The sequence below is a fragment of the Orcinus orca genome, chromosome 7 (genome assembly GCF_937001465.1).
Source record: "Orcinus orca chromosome 7, mOrcOrc1.1, whole genome shotgun sequence".
NCBI lineage: Eukaryota > Metazoa > Chordata > Mammalia > Artiodactyla > Delphinidae > Orcinus > Orcinus orca.
In genome coordinates this window covers 86,999,728-87,016,390 of record NC_064565.1, presented here as the reverse complement: position 1 = coordinate 87,016,390, position 16,663 = coordinate 86,999,728, and the positions used below count along the sequence as shown (strand labels likewise).

Below are 16,663 nucleotides of genomic sequence, written 5' to 3'. Positions count from 1 at the left end.
ACATTTTACTGGCTCCCATCCCCTCTTCTGGTCCCTTAATCACTGGAGCTCAAGTCCCTGGAAGCAGCAGCAACAGCTCAGGGATAGGGGTGGGTGGGAGGTGGCCTGAAGGGACTTCTTAATTGATATAAGGGGATGTTCCTGGAACACGGATGTGGGTGGCTGTTTTAAAACATAGTCCTTGCGATTGAGTTATCAATAGTACTGACCCCATGCCCAAGATATGCTGGACTTTTAAGATTTACAAGTAAAAGTTGAGACATCTTGGCTGTGACTAAGGTTACAACGCCCTTCCCTTCGTAAGCCTAGCCTGGCCCACAGCTATACACTGCCCAAGACCGTGGAAGTGGGGCTCACAAATGAGCACACCCCTCCCCCCATAAGGAGAGCTGGTGAAAGAGTGTGGATGAATGAATACAAACACAACCTCTTAGAGGTCCATGAATGTGCCAAATTCATCTATGCAGGCCCAGCACGTTACACAGTGCCTGGCAGATAGTAGGTGCTCAGAAATTTTTGACTTATTTGAATTAAATTGAATCCTTACTAGAAAAACAATGCAAAGTATGAAACCTATTGATGTTGGGCCTGGAGAATTCTCTTCATAAATAAAAAATTGCATATTACTTTGAAATGACAGCAAAATAAAAAATGCAACATATTTCTCAATGTTTTATTGGAACCCAGTTATCTTATTTAGTACAGAATCTGGCAGGGAAGCATTTTGGACAAGTTTCTATCATTATTGTTCTCATCAAGGATCACTGTTTATTGCCTGAATCAACCTGAAACCCAAACATTTCAAGTTTGGGGGAACAGCATATGCTCACCATGGCAGCTTTGTATTGAGATCATTCAAATTGTTTTCTACAACCCATCTGTGACCCTAAACTTCTGCTTGCATCCATGTTAGGAAGCTGAGGGGTCCCATTTCACTCAGAGAGTGAAAGGGAAAAGGCGTTATTCCAAGCCCTGCAGCGAGAGGGTGGCATTTTTCTCAAGTAGTAAACTCAAGCAAAATCATTAGAAATGATAAACTATTTGGAAATGATCCGAACAGCATTTAGCAATGCATACAGGTCATTCACAAAGCAGCTGAAATGACTTTACAGTTGGTCTTTAGCTGGTGTAGGTTTTCCACAATCCTGGTCAGTTCAAGATGCCTGAACCCTATGTATAGCTGTTTGAGCAAAACTATTAGATGCTGGAGAAAAAAGTAAAAAATTCCCATCCTCCTATGTCTTTTGTTTTCCTTTTTTTTTTTTTTTTTTTGCGGTACGCGGGCCTCTCACTGCTGTGGCCTCTCCCGTTGCGGAGCACAGGCTCCGGACGCGCAGGCTCAGCGGCCATGGCTCACGGGCCCAGCCGCTCTGCAGCATGTGGGATCTTCCCGGACCAGGGCTCGAGCCCGTGTCCCCTGCATCGGCAGGCGGACCCTCAACCACTGTGCCACCAGGGAAGCCCATGTTTTCCATTTTAATTTTCTTTGAAATCTCCTTACAATTTCTTGCTCTTATAAAACCCTTCCAGGATAACCTCATACCAAAGTTAGTAATGACAACAATTTGGGGAAATTCCATTTTTAGTTATGGGACAATGGAATAATATAGAGACTGGAAAATCAGACTTGGGCCACATTCTCCCTAATTTGTACATATTTACCTCCCCTTTAATCCTTCCTGCAAGAGTCCAGCTCTGGTATGGCCATTACTTGCTTCTCAACCTCTGATATGGTCCTTCATCCTATAGCTCATTGCTTGCCTCCTCTCTTCTGTCTCAACGTCCTTAAAGTGACAACTGGGTAATCTGACCTCTCCGGCATGCTCTTGGGACCATTTCTCAAAGACATCCCCCATGGCAACACTTCCACCCCCAGGAGCCAGTATTGGAGGACAAAATGTGTGACAGAAAATGACCAAGTGTTAGGTTTGGAGACAATGGATGAACTCTGATACAATCTAGAGACATGTTACCCGGCCTGTCCTAGGCCCAGTGAGCCTTTACTTCCCCACTATTGTATTAGCTTTCTTTTTATACTTTATGAGATACAATAACCTAGCAAATAAACTCAATGATAGTCACTGGGTTCAAAAATGAGACCATCTTTTGAGTTGTCCTTTTAAGCCATTGGGTATTTGGAAATGGTTGTGGAATCCACAGTAACAGTCATTCCAGATTGTTATTCAGCTTGTTACTTGTGTTTTACAGAGTTGGAGAACTGATCTAACCTCAACTACTATTTCAATGACGTCCTCCTCGTAAAAAGATTAGTCAGGGAATATGAGTCTAAAAATCTGTCTAGAGCTATCTACACTGTTAACAATTAAAGAGGGACACCCTGTTTGTGGGGCCAGTGCTCTCACACTGCTAATCTCAGAGCTTTCGGAGGCTCAAGTCAATATTACCTGGATTGTAGTTAGGTAGCTTGGAAACTCCAGGCCAGTTATCCTCTGTAGGGACTCCCAGCACCTATATAAAGCCAAAGAAAGACAAAGAAAGATGAGGGGGAGATGAGGTGGATGGAGCAGGTATGGAGACATGAAGGACACATCAGGGAGGAAGAGGGAAGAAATGAATGTATGTCACATTATGCCAGCTGATGTGTTAAAGAAAGAAACTTCAGTGTTTCCAACATTTGCAGTTTCATGGGCAAAACTGCAGTGTATTTCTATGGTCCTATGTGTCAACATGACTGGGCTAAAGGATGCCCAAGATAGCCGGTAAAACATTATGTCTGGGGTGTCTGTGAGGGTGTTTCTGGAAGAGATTAGTAATTGAATCAGTAGACTGAATAAAGAGATTGGCCCTCACCAATGAGGGTGGCATCACCCAATTGGTAGAGGACCTGAATAGAACAAAAAGGTGGAGGAAAGGCAAATTTTCTCTCTTTCTTCTTGAGCTGGGACATCATCTTCTCTTGCCTTTGGACATTGGAGCTCCTAGTTCTCTGGCCTTCAGATTCTGGGACTTAAACCAGTGGTCCCCTTAGACTGAATTATACCACCAGCTTTCCTGGTTCTCCAGCTTGCAGAGGACATATCTCAGCCTCCATGAAATCACATGAGCCAATTCCCATAATGAATCACAAGAGATACACACACATACGTACACACACACACATACACATACACACAAATACATACATATTTCCTATTGGTTTTGTTTCTCTGGAGATCTCTGACTAATACAGATCATATAACCTTGCTTAAAGTCATATTCTCATCCCAAAATATCTACAGACCTACATCGGGATATTATGGGTTTGGTACTACAAATAAAGTTAATATTGTAGTAAAGTGAGTCACACAAATTTTCGGTTTCCTGATGCATATAAAAGTTATGTTTACACTATACTATGGCCTATTAAGTGCATAACAGAGCAATGCACATAACTTAATTAAAAAAACCAATGTACATATCTTAATTTAAAAATGTTTCCTCACTAAAAATTGCTAACCATCATCTGACAGCGCAGGGTTGCCACAAACCTTCAGTTTGTTAAAAAAAAAAAAAAAAAAAGGAATGTCTGCCAAGTGCTATAAAGTGAAGCACAATAAAACGAGCTATGTCTGCTGTACTGCATGATCACCATACATTAGGATGCTGCATTGGGAGTTAGGAATAGAAAAAGACAGGAGTGATAAAGTGTCCCTTTGCCTTACATCAGATGACTGTATTTATATATATATGTCTCAACAGGAGACACTTGACAGTTTAAATTATGCCTCAGCATGGGCATTCAGCTGTTCCCCGATGTGCTCAAATTAAAAAGGATTCAGATTACTGACCTTTAAGCAGTGGAATGTTGGCTAAAAATGATCCCAAACCTAACTCTAGTCTTTTCTACCAAATTCATCTCATCTGCTTGTTTTCTCTGTGGCCCAGCAGCTTGGAATATGGTATTTGGTTTTTAACTGGTGGATAGTAATATTAACAACATCACTTGAAAAAGAGCTCACGTGTGCTTTGGATTACCAAACTGAAGCTTTAGTTTTTAATTACTATGAAAAGTCTTTTGGAGTATAAAGACAAACACTTCAGATTTTAGATGGTGCTGTTACTGCGAGTTCCCTTGTAGGCAAAATCTTACCATTCTTTTAAGATAGTCATAAAAGCCCAATGTCAGTTATATCTAGGAGCCAGAATAATATTGTTTTTGTGAAATATTAATAAAACACTAGTAGTTTTCATACACCGCTACAATATAACTCTTTTTAGAAGCATATCTCAGTACAAGTCTTTATAGAAGCATCTCTCATAGAAAAAGCCTAGTGAATCCATTTGTAAAATGCTGGACACAGATGCTGGCCCAATTGTCATGGCAGGAAGTCAACTGCCCAACAATGACTGATAATAATCAATGAGGAATCCAGAAGCCTCTTAATATTTACCAGCTTGCTGACCAGGACTCTAGCCGAGAAGTACACTCTTTGGTGTCTGTTAAGCTTGTCCTCAAACAAAAGACACTGAAGCGCCATTTTCCCTCCCATAATAAAAAAATTAAGCCACCCAGTAGAAGCTTCTTTCTTTGATCCATTCCCTAAACAAACTGAAAAGCTACTGAGAGGATTACAGGCTTTTCCTAGCAGCCACCCTGAGCCGAAGGGAACACTAAGAATCCTGGAATCCATTTTGAAAAACCAACTGGACTAATTCTTCTTTTGTGGGAGAGGGCCAGAGGATGGGAAGCTAATTCTTCTTTGTTAACCTACCATCTTATGTATTTGCACAGATGTGCATGTAAACAAGTGGGTGGGGTGATTCACATGTACCCCTACGTCTTCTGTTGCCTGGCAAAGCACAATGAAAGAAAGTAAAGATAATGAAGAGAAAGCGATAAAGGAAATAAATAACGACCATATCCATATTTTCACTAAGGTGAAAGTTACCAGAATTGTTGGTTACTTTGTATTATTGTGTAATTAAAGCCAACAAAATGGGTACCAACAATTTTGGAATATTGTGCTAAAAGCTTTAAGCCTGAGATTTTAAAAGTTTAAACAAAAATTCAGTATCCTTTATTTGGAAATTTGATGCTCAGTTTTTATTTGAAAGTTATTGAATTCATTTTCACTTGAGAAAATTACTCAATCTCTGCTTCACTGACCGGGAAACTGAAAACCAAAAACTGTTGATTTACTCCCTCCCTGAAAGCTCTTAAAAGGCAGCTAGTGAGTGCTGTGTTTGAAACCACAGTGGGCTGCAAGGGCTGTTTTCTGCCTTTGTTGGAATGGAAACTGAAGGCATTTTGATTAATGGTTTTAAAGTCTGCATCGTTTATTTTATTCTGATTTTAGAACCACATCTGGTATTATTTGCTAAAAATACTTATTGAAAGAATTAGATTTCTAAAAAATTGATTAAAAATCGATGACAGGGGGCTTCCCTGGTGGCGCAGTGGTTGAGAGCCCGCCTGCCGATGCAGGGGACACGGGTTCGTGCCCCGGTCCGGGAAGATCCCACATGCCGCGGAGCGGCTGGGCCCGTGAGCCATGGCCGCTGAGCCTGTGCGTCCGGAGCCTGTGCTCCGCAACGGGAGAGGCCACAACAGTGAGAGGCCCATATACCGCAAAAAAAAAAAAAAAAAAAAAAAAAATCGATGACAGCCATTCAGATGTAAACACACACACACACACACACACACACACACACACACACACACGGAGGCATTTCAGAAAGATGGTAAAATAAAAATTCGGGACTTATTATTATGTCTTTATTCCTAAGTGTGAGATCTCAGAATAAATGTAAAGAAAAGTTGTGATTAGAGGTTGGAAGATGTAGACTAGACCATTGCTTTCAAAGAAGCAATTCCTACATCAAGTATCATAGAGCCCGAAATAGACCACCTTTAGTAAAGCACAACTCAGGAGCCATTTGTAATGTTTGAATTTCCAAGTTGCTTGGGATGTAGTAGTGTAAGAGATAACACACTGCTGAATGTGGTTCTCTCTTTGTCCTCAGAGCACGGAACTACAGATGTGTGGTAACAAAACTGTGGCCTTGGGCTTCCCTGGTGGCGCAGTGGTTGAGAGTCCGCCTGCCGATGCAGGGGACACGGGTTCGTGCCCCGGTCCAGGAAGATCCCACATGCCGCGGAGCGGCTGGGCCCGTGAGCCATGGCCGCTGAGCCTGCGCGTCCGGAGCCTGTGCTCCGCAACGGGAGAGGCCACAGCAGTGAGAGGCCCGCGTACCGCAAAAAAAAAAAAAAAAAGATAGCAGCTACACTATTCTCTTAACACTTTGTTCAAAGAGGTCACAAGTTCATGGAGTCAGAAAATCAAATATACTTTAAGATGCTAGAGACCTAGGGAGATAAATTATGAGACTTGCGTTACCACCTAACCTGAAGTTAGGGCTGGGTTCAGAACTCATGTCTACTAACACCAAGCCAGTGTTATTTCTAATGTGTTTACTTGTTTTATATTTGTAATGAGTTGTCATAAATGTCAAAATAAAGTCCTTCTGATTTATTGCAGTGTGATAAGAATAATGGTAGACGTGAACATGGCTTCCTGGGCAGGACCTGTTGGACCCATTTGTTAAGACACATTTGTTTTGGCTGCATCACTCATGTTTTGGTCCTTTATGTCCAGATACAAGTCCAAAATTTTCACTTACTGAATTACCTAAAACATCTTCAGATGGCCAGCGTCAGCCACCAAGACCAGTCCCGGAAACTTGAACCAATAACTAGAGAGCCATCAGGTCCTGGGAAACGTCTAACTCATTCTTTCTGTCCCATGATTTCTAAGTGCTATGCTAAATGCAAAGAACTGTAAAATGATTGCTTTTAAGAAAACTATCATTTAAAAATAGGAAGTAATGTAAAAAAATTAGTTTGTATATAACTCTTCAAATATCCTAATAGCATACCTTAGCTATTATTATAATTTATATTTATAGATTTATGTTATATATTATTATAATTTAGCTAGTATTATAATTTTTATTAACTATCTATATATACATACATCTTTTTGCATCTATACATGATTTATGTTTGTTTTACATATATTTACTTATATTCCACCCATCACCCCACCTAGACTGAACAACCGGTGAAAGCATAGATCATGCATTTTTCCTATTCTTCCCATTTTTCCAGGCCTTGTAACATCTTATAAGACAATGAGTGTCCAATAAATATTGTGTCCTCATTTAATGGCTAGGAAAAACTTTTCAAATGTGTAAAAGATCACTGCAAGGTCTGGTCTAGGCAGTGCTAGCTGAGCTTCCTCTAATGTGGACAAGAAGTAATATTAAGCGGGAGAACAGAACAATTAGGTGAAGTATTAGGAAATGCCTGTTAACGGTTTGGTCATTGAAACATCTCTATGAAAATAATTTCTATGAGAGAGAAAGCAAACATTTATCGATCACTTATGGCACATGGGGCTTGTTATGCATTTGATCTTATGAAATTCTCACAGAAAGGTTAGAAAGTCATTATCGCTAGCCCCATTTAACAAGTGAGGAAACTGGAGTTCAGAGGGACTACATAATTTGTACACGTTCGTCTCGCTAAAAAGTGGCTAGAATTCAAATGCTGGTCTTCGACTCTAAAGCCATTAATTACATTAGGCTGCCTCCAGTTTAGACGATGATATCATCCAATGATAGTTTTTGAAGGTAGCAGTTCTTGGTCTTGCAGGGTACTTTTGAGAAAAAAAAACTTTTGGCTTGAAAAGTGTTTTTTTTTTAGTTTGTGAATGCATCCCAATTTTTCCTATGTTCCTCCATAATATCCCCAATGTTTCCAAAAGAAAGCTTAATGGCAGTGATTAATCTCTATAAAATGTCTTAATTTCACAAAGGACATTTTACTTTATTTTGACATTCACAAAGCACAATGTTTTCTGGGTCATGAACCTGTAGCACTAGACTGGTTTGCACAGAACATCTTCATAACGGTGAGCCATTGACCCTCCAGACACTAGCAACTAGCTCTTCCCTTTTCCTAAATGTTCCCTGAGGATTTTCCTCACCTGCATGTGTGTATTAAAGATAAACTCAGCTTTTTTTTTTAAAGAAGTTTGAGAAAAGACAAATTTCCTCACCTGCACACAAAAATCCTACTCTGCAATATTTCCCAAGATACCCGATTGGGAAGCTGTTAGCAAGTATGCTCTAGATGCTTGCTTGAAGCAAGCAAACTTGAAAGGGAGCAGAATCCAGGATACAAGCGATACCCTCCCCCCACCCCAGTTTAAAGCACTTGACACATGCTACAATATGGATGGATCTTGAAAACATTACACTAAGTGAAATAAGCCAAGCACAAAGACAAATCCTGTTAAGATTATACTTATATGAAAACCTAGAATGGGCAAATTCATGGAGACAGAAGGTTGATGAGAGGTTACCAGGGGCTGGGGGCAGGGAAAATGGGGAGCTGGCTGAGTGGATACAGAGCTTCTGTTTGGCATGATGAAAAAGTTTGGGAAATGGACGGTGGTGATGGTTCCATGGCAATGTGAATGCATTTAATGCTATGAATTGTATCCTTAAAAATGGTTAGAATGGTAAATTTTATGCTATATATATTTAACCACAATTTAAAAATCATCAAAAAAAAGACAGCAATATATAAATGACTGTAGTACATGGCATATAAGCTACCAGGGACATAAAAATGAAGTACATAATGGTGCAAATGAGGGAGGGATAAATAATGAATAAAGAAATGGAACCACACACACAAAAGCACCCTGTTACCTTAGGAATCTGGCTTTGGAGGAGCATGATACACAGCATACTTCTCTCACACTAACACAGGAAGCCTTTGTTTTATCAGGGTTCTATGAAAATTCAGTGCCTTGTCTTCAGTTGACAAAGATCCAGGGCCAAATATATTGTAGACTTAGAGCTGGGGGTGGCAGGGCAGGGATGTGTTTAATTAGTAATGGCAGAAATTGCCCTGGGAGGTTGAGACAATAATCACCGGAAGCAAGTGGATTCATGGGCTGCCACGGGACAACGGGGGGGGGTCCTGACCACTCATTCCCAAGGTGCTTATGCCCCTGGCAAATACCACAGTTTTCACAACCCTTAAAATATGGCTTACTCTCTCAAAGCAGATGGACTGCTTCGTTTGTCTCTAAGGAAAATTTGGTTCAAAGTTTGTAATGCATATATTTTTTTCTTTCTAAGAGGAATTCTTCTCTTACCTCCCAGATCTTCTCCAGCTGTTCAAGGATGTTGGAAACCCCAGGAAACAAGGGTTGACCCTGGAACATTTCAATAAAGATGCAGCCTGCACCCCTAACAAAGAAATAAGAGTCAACCCAATGCTTTCAAGGAACCTATACATGCAAAACTGAACTACTAGCATTTCACCTCCCAAGAAATACTCTGAGGACAATTAGATAGGGACCACATAGTAATGAAAAGTCTTGGCAGAAAAAGTCTCTATGTTAAACAAAAATAAAAACAGCCTGCAGCTTTTTGTTAAAATGGAACGCAACGGGCATTTAGGAACACAGTATAGAAAGCAAGCATTTGAGTTCATTCAAGCTCATTAACAATCTATTTTCTGAGAGGAGGGGAAAGTACTGAATCTCCAAACTGAATACCCTCTTTCACTGAAACTAAGATGCTATCATTGTAAGAAGCATCATTATTGTATGTACTTTTAAGAAACCAAAAGAAAAACAAACAAAAAACCTCACAAGTTAAACTGTGATGATCAGAATGTTTCCTACATATTCATTGAAAGGGCTGTTACAAATTTAATTAGACAGATTATCTCACCATATATCATACTTGTACATGCAAAAAAAATGGAATATTAAGTGGAAGAAATTGGTTTAGATACTCATCAAACTTTTTGACATTCAGCATTTGACTCAGATTCTTTGATGTCTGTGTTTATCCATGGTTTTGTCCTTTGACGGTATCGTCAGGAGTTTGATGATACAGCATTTCTTAGAATAAGCCATAAAACAACCAAGAGTCATTGGTGCTGGGGCTCCTAAGCTGACCTTGCAGTTACATGTTAGCCCACTTTTGACTCCAGCTTAAAGAATGTTGCTAAACATGTCTGATTCACGCCTTCTCCACAACCATTGTTCCTAGGGGTTAACAAGAAAAAAAAAAAAAAGAGGTCTCCTGTCTTCCAAGTTACTGACACCCATTCTGCAAGTTTTGATGCTGCCATGTTTGATGTCCACACATGTACAATGGTAACTACAGTCATAACTGAAGCATGGCTGACGGCTACTGTAAGATGCTACTGATTTTAAGATGCATCCTGATTTAACAGAGAATGTGCAACTTAAAATAGATTAAATAGGGAGAAATATAAATTTTCTTTCCTACTTAGTCAAACTGGAGGATAATTCCTCAGGAAGAGTAAGAAGTAAGATTTATTTTGCTAATAATGCACATTTTTACTCTCACAAACCTTTATTTATTTATTTATTTTTGGCTGCGTTTGGTCTTTGTTGCTGCACGTTGGCTTTATCTAGTTGCAGCGAGCGGGGGCTACTCTTCGTTGTGGTGCACATGCTTCTCATTGAGGTGGCTTCTTTTGTTTCAGAGCACGGGCTCTAGGCATGGGGGCTTCAGTAGTTGTGGCACGTGGACTCAGTAGTTGTGGCTCGTGGGCTCTACAGCGCTGGCTCAGTAGTTGTGACGCACGAGCTTATCTGCTCCGCGGCATGTGGGATCTTCCCGGAGCAGGTCTTGAACCCCTGTCCCCTGCATTGGCAGGCAGATTCTTAACCACTGTGCCACCAGGGAAGTCTCAACTCTTACAAATCTTTTGAGAATGGTTCAGGTGACTGATTACAGAGATTATCCCCATGGTCTAATACTTCCCGAGTTTTGATGCCAAATCCCTTTCACCATAACACATAATCTCGCAAACTCCCTTAATCGTCTAGACGTTTTGCTGTGGCATGATAAAGAAGAAAATTTCAGTAAAACTTTTTTTTTGTTTTTTTTGGCTGTGTTGGGTCTTCATTGCTGCGTGGGCTTTCTCTAATTGCGGTGAGCAGGGGCTACTCTTCGTTGCGGTGCGCGGGCTTCTCATTGCGGTGGCTTCTCTTATTGCAGAGCACGGGCTCTAGGCGCGTGGGCTTCAGTAGTTGTGGCACATGGGCTCAGTAGTTGCGGCTCGCGGGCTCTAGAGCGCAGGCTCAGTGGTTGTGGCGCACGGGCTTAGTTGCTCCGCGGCATGTGGGATCTTCCCAGACCAGGGCTCAAACCTGTGTGCCCTTCATTGGGAGGCGGATTCTTAACCACTGAGCCACCAGGGAAGCCCTCAGTAAAATATTTTATTATAGATCATGATATTATTAAAGATTTATTATGAAGTTCATTTTAAAATGGTCTTTAATATTATTCATATGTATTTATTACATATGACAAATTTTTACTTTTTCCATCTGACAGTAGACACATGCTATTTAACTTACTTTGTGTAGGAGAAAGCAGATTTCTTGATAAACAAGTTTAAGAATAATTTTTATCTTGTGTCTGGTTTGGGGAGAGAATATATATTAAAAGAAAGACTGACATTTAACTGTATCTTATCACCTCAAAAGACACAAAAACTATTTTCATGACCTAATATTTGGTTTGCATGTAAAATAATCAATTAGCTAATTCTTAGAATTTTGTATACATATAAATAAGAGGTATCAGACTAAGTTTTGCAGGTAGTTTTTTGTTTTTTTCCCTCAAACAACAGGTTGTCTTTATCCCTAGTTGTTAAAAAACTAATTTAGATTAAATGGCCACGATATTTTCTTTTTACTGATCTTTCATGTACAAGAGACATCTTGATATGTGACATAAGAATTTTGGGAATTCCCTGGAGGTCCAGTGGTTAGGACTCAGCGCTTCCACTGCTGGGGCCCGGCTTCAATCCCTGGTGGGGGAACTAAGATCCCATAAGCCAGCACGGCCAAAAAAAGAAAAAAGAAAAGAATTTTGATCAGGCAAATATAGCTTAAGAATCTGGTGCACAGTATCTTGAGGTGAATTTTTAGAATTATTATCATTTTAAGACTGCTTACTAGCTTGTTTTTAAATATCCATGGTCTTTTTGCTTCTTGCCTTTAAAGCAACAGATATAAAAGGTAAAAATTAAACAATACATGGAGAATAATAAAAGTAATAGGAAACTGTCAAATGGTTAAAAAACATCCTGGTTGCTAGCAATGGTCAACAGTGAGATAAGCCAGCTGAAAAACTGAGGTGGTGAATACCGTCAAACGGTCTCCATCCACCTCCCCTCATGCCTTGTCTATGCATACTGGAAAGGTCTCAAATCATTTCATTTTGAAGCAAACACACACACACACACACACACACACACACACACACACACATATTTATGTATCTGTGTGTATGAAACACATGTAATTGTTTATTAACTGACACAAAATAGAAATGGAAATGTAACAGCTTTTGAAGACTTAAACCAACCCTCCATCCAGTACCCTAACACCTTCCAGAAACCCAGGGGCTCACAAATCACCAGAAGGCCTGCGGGCATTTTAAACAAGGTTCAAATCATAGTCATTGCTAGGTTTAAACCTGTAGTCCACTTTTTTCTCTCCCCTCAAAAGGCTTTCATGGCTTAGAAAAAGCTTGTTGCCTTTTTAATGTCCTTTCATACTGGTGGCTGTGGGGAGCCGAGAAGGAAGCCCCTTTTGTTACACAGTTTCTTAGTGCCCTTTACCTTCTGTACCACTAGGACAGTGTACACAACGGTGTAAACATATTGGAGAAAGCTGGACTTTAAGGCCATTGTTCAAGTACTGCAGTCTAACACAAGATATTTGCACTAAGAAATAAAATGCTAATATGTGGTTGAAATTCCCATTTGTATTTGCATTTGTATGTTTGGTGCCATATAGGCATTCTCTTGAGTCTTTCTTTTTAAGCTTCACTTAGGGGCAGGTTAAAACCTTTCTCACCTAACAATCTGGAGTCTAAGGTTTTATATATATATATATATATATATATATATATAGTGTGTGTGTGTGTGTGTGTGTGTGTGCACATGTGCAATGCACTTAGAACACTTACAAGACAAACAAAATTCCTAAATCAATTGTATTTCAGGACCTAGAATATCCGTACCATAAATATCAGTGCACTGGTAAGAAAACAAGGCTGTACACCTTAAGTCTGAGAAGGAAAGGTATTTTTCAGGTAAGCACTGTTCTTCAAAAACTATATGATTCATCTTCCTATTTTTTTCATTTATTCTTCAAAACTGTTTTTTTTCATCTGCTTTGTAAACAAGTAGTGTGGCTTTCATATTTTTTATTTGCTTCTTAAACAAGTTGTGTGGCTATCATCTATTTTGCCCACCCCAGACTAGCCTTAAAGCAAACATTTTAAATAATCTGAACATTCAGGTCTAGATAGGGAACCAGTTCCTATTTCCTTTTATTCCTCTGTTTTGTTCTTAAATCTTCATTCCTGTGGCTCTTCTTACCCTACATATCTTTAGGCTTCTCCGAGGATTTCTGCTCTGTGGAGATACCCTTGGGGCAGCTCATGTAGATGAAGCGGAACTTCACATGCAGGAGAAAAAAAGACCTGGTGATATCAAAGAGTGAACCCTTCCAGAAGGGAGAGATGTAATGGGTCATTTTATTGCTCCAACTGTGGTTCTCCAGTCAAGTTAGACGAGACAGCTTACATATTTTCTGCTTTTTCTGGCTCTCTTCCTAGTCTTTTCTCTATTCTGAGCATGAACAAATTCTTCCATAAGAAAGAAAAAGATTCCTCAAATTCCTTAGGCAATCTCTGGAGAAATAAACCATCTCAGGAGTTTTAGGTTTGGGGAGGTGCAAGGAGTACATGAGAACATGGTTGGGAGAAGTGAATCAGTATTTCATTTTTCACTATTGACATTAATTCAGAACAGCATGATATATGGCAGTGACACGATATTTCCATTTGCTTTCCCTGGGCCACTCTTTATATTTGGAAGTTTGCAGCAAGAAATCTGACCATAAAGAATCTCTCAGGCAGTGACAACTTTCCATAGTCCTAAATCCAGCAGCTGCCTGCAGTTAGTTTTGAATAGAGGACTTGTCTACCAAAATAAACCCTTCTTTAAAACCCAGTTTACATGGTTCTGAAGAACCTAGGGTCAGGACAGGAATAAAGACACAGATGTAGAGAATGGACTTGAGGACACGGGGAGGGGGAAGGGTAAACTGGGATGAAGTGAGAGAGTGGCATGGACATATATACTACCAAATGTAAAATAGATAGCTAGTGGGAAGCAGCCGCATAGCACAGGGAGATCAGCTCAGTGCTTTGTGACCACCTAGAGGGGTGGCATAGGGAGGGTGGGAGGGATGGAGACGCAAGAGGGAAGAGAGATGTATATGTATGACTGATTCACTTTGTTATAAAGCAGAAACTAACACACCATTGTAAAGCAATTATACTCCAATAAAGATGTTAAAAAAAACCAAAACCCAGTTTACTACAACATGGATGAACCTAGAAAACATTATACTAAGTGAAATAAGCCAGACATGGAAGGATAAATATTGTATGATTCCACTTATGTGAGGTTCCAGCATGGTCAAATTCATAGAGACAGGAAGTAGAATAGTGGTTGCTAGGGACTGAGAGGAGGGAGTAACAGGGAGTGATTGTTTAATGGGTACAGGGATTCATTCTGGGATGATGAAAAGTTCTGGAGATGGATAGTGGTGATGGCTGTACTTGATGACACTGAAATGTACATTTGAAAATAGTTGAAATGGTAATTTTTATGTTATATATATTTTAACACAATACAAAAAAGTAAAAACAAAACCAAAAACAGTGTAATCATCCTAAAACACTGAGTTTTTCTCTTCACCAAAGTTGCTAATGGAATCTTTTAAGGTCTGAAAAAGTAGCAGAAAGAGAAGAAAAGATGTTGGGAGATTAGAGGATGCTGGTTGTAAGTGTTGGGAATAGCCAATATGTCTTACTTGTATATTTTCCATAATCTAACTGTGTGCTCTGGGCTTCCCACGGACTCTCCTGTTCCCCAGGGTTTACTGTGAATGAGAGGCTCTTGCACTACGTGTTATAATTAGTTTCATTAAGACAAAGGCTCTAATGCTCACCCACTGTCACCTGCCTCCTACAAAGGCATTCAGTTTGTACCCTACAGGGTTGCATGCCTAGCAAAATAGGATTTTTTTTCCCTTTTCTACTGTTGTAATCTTTTCCCTGCCCATTTCCCTCTTATCACTCTGAAAAGAAAAAAAAAATGGGGAAGAGGAATCCCAGGGTAAACACCCAATATCTAACAGTTACATAGAGAGTGAACAAATATAGTAAACAGTGGAAAATGCCTATTATTCTATTTCTACATTACTTTTTGAGTTTTACTGGACAAACAACAATAATGAAATCAATAAGAGTAATGACAATAACTTTAACTTACAACTGTATTTTTATTCTGTGTCATCATTATTCATCAATGGAATAACATATTTTTTTGTATATGTAGTAAAAAGTAAGGGATACATAGTTTAAAAGAGATTTAAAGAATTGGTACATGAGCTGAAGAAATTATCCAAATGCAGCACAGAAAGTCAAGGAGACTGAAAATATGAAAGAGAGGATAAGAACCATGGATGATAGAAAGACATAGTCTAATAATCTTTCATTGGAGCTCCAGAAAGAGAGAATGGAATAGAGGCAACACTCAAAAAGAAAATGGCTGATGAAAAACATGAATTCATAATTGGAAGAAGCACAATATGCAACAAGCAGGGTAAGTAAAAAAAAAAAAAATCCACACTAGACACCTTATAGTGAAAACTGCATAGTAACAAAGGCGAAGAAAAAATTCTTTAAAACATCCAGAGAAAATGGGAGATCACCTGAAAAAAGGGAAAGACAAGAAGGCTAAAAGTAAACTTCTCTACAATTAGGCTAAGAGCAATCTTCACAAGAGCAGCAATGGAAGACAAAGCTGGGGAAATGGTATCGCCAAAGTTCTGAGAGAAAATAACTGTCAATCTACAATTAAAACCTTAGCATGACTACATTTCAACAATGAGAGTTTACCTTAAGAAACAGAAGCAGAGTTTGCCACCAACAGGCCCACACTAAAGAAAGTTCTAAAAGATTTATATCCAAAGAAAGGAAAATTATTCCAAAAGTAAGATTTAAAGTGCATGAAGGAATGATGAACAGTTTTAAATTTATTTGCACTTAATGAAAATAGCTTCAAAGTATATAAAGCAAAAATGAATAGAATTGTTCATTGTTGACAAATCAACAATATATCAAACAACTTCAATACATTTTTCCCTGATAGCTTAAGCAGACAAAAATTATATAAAGACAATGTGAATAACACAATTAACAACCTTGAAGTTTTGAACATATGTAAAAACCTGTACCCAACAATTCAGGAATACACACCCTTCTCGAACACATAGGAAATAATTGAAAACACTGATCATGTACTGGGCCAGTGCTTCTAACAAAGCCAGTGCTAGTTCACTATCTTTGGTGAAACACCAGGTTTTTCTCAATTTTTTGCTAACCTTTAATTTTGAAAAAATTTAAAGTTGCAAGAACAGTAGAAAGAACTCTATTTTTTTTTTTTTTTGCGGTATGCGGGCCTCTCACTGTTGTGGCCTCTCCCATTGCGGAGCACAGGCTCCAGATGTGC

The 16,663-nt window shown here is 39.3% G+C and overlaps 1 protein-coding gene across 5 annotated transcripts in view; it reads right to left on the bottom strand.

Moving 5' to 3' along the window:
* Positions 1-16,663, bottom strand: part of CDK15 (cyclin dependent kinase 15) — a 103,184-nt gene that overhangs the window by 33,202 nt on the left and 53,319 nt on the right. For all 5 annotated transcript variants that reach the window (XR_007478470.1, XR_007478472.1, XR_007478471.1 and 2 more), the window contains exons 10-11: positions 9,171-9,264; positions 2,406-2,469 (exon numbers count right to left, since the gene is read on the bottom strand). Coding sequence is in view for 2 of the 5 variants with exons in the window: in XM_049712367.1 (XP_049568324.1) it covers positions 2,406-2,469; positions 9,171-9,264 (158 nt within the window). In the remaining 3 variants the exon portion in view is untranslated. The remainder of the gene's footprint in view (positions 1-2,405; positions 2,470-9,170; positions 9,265-16,663) is intronic.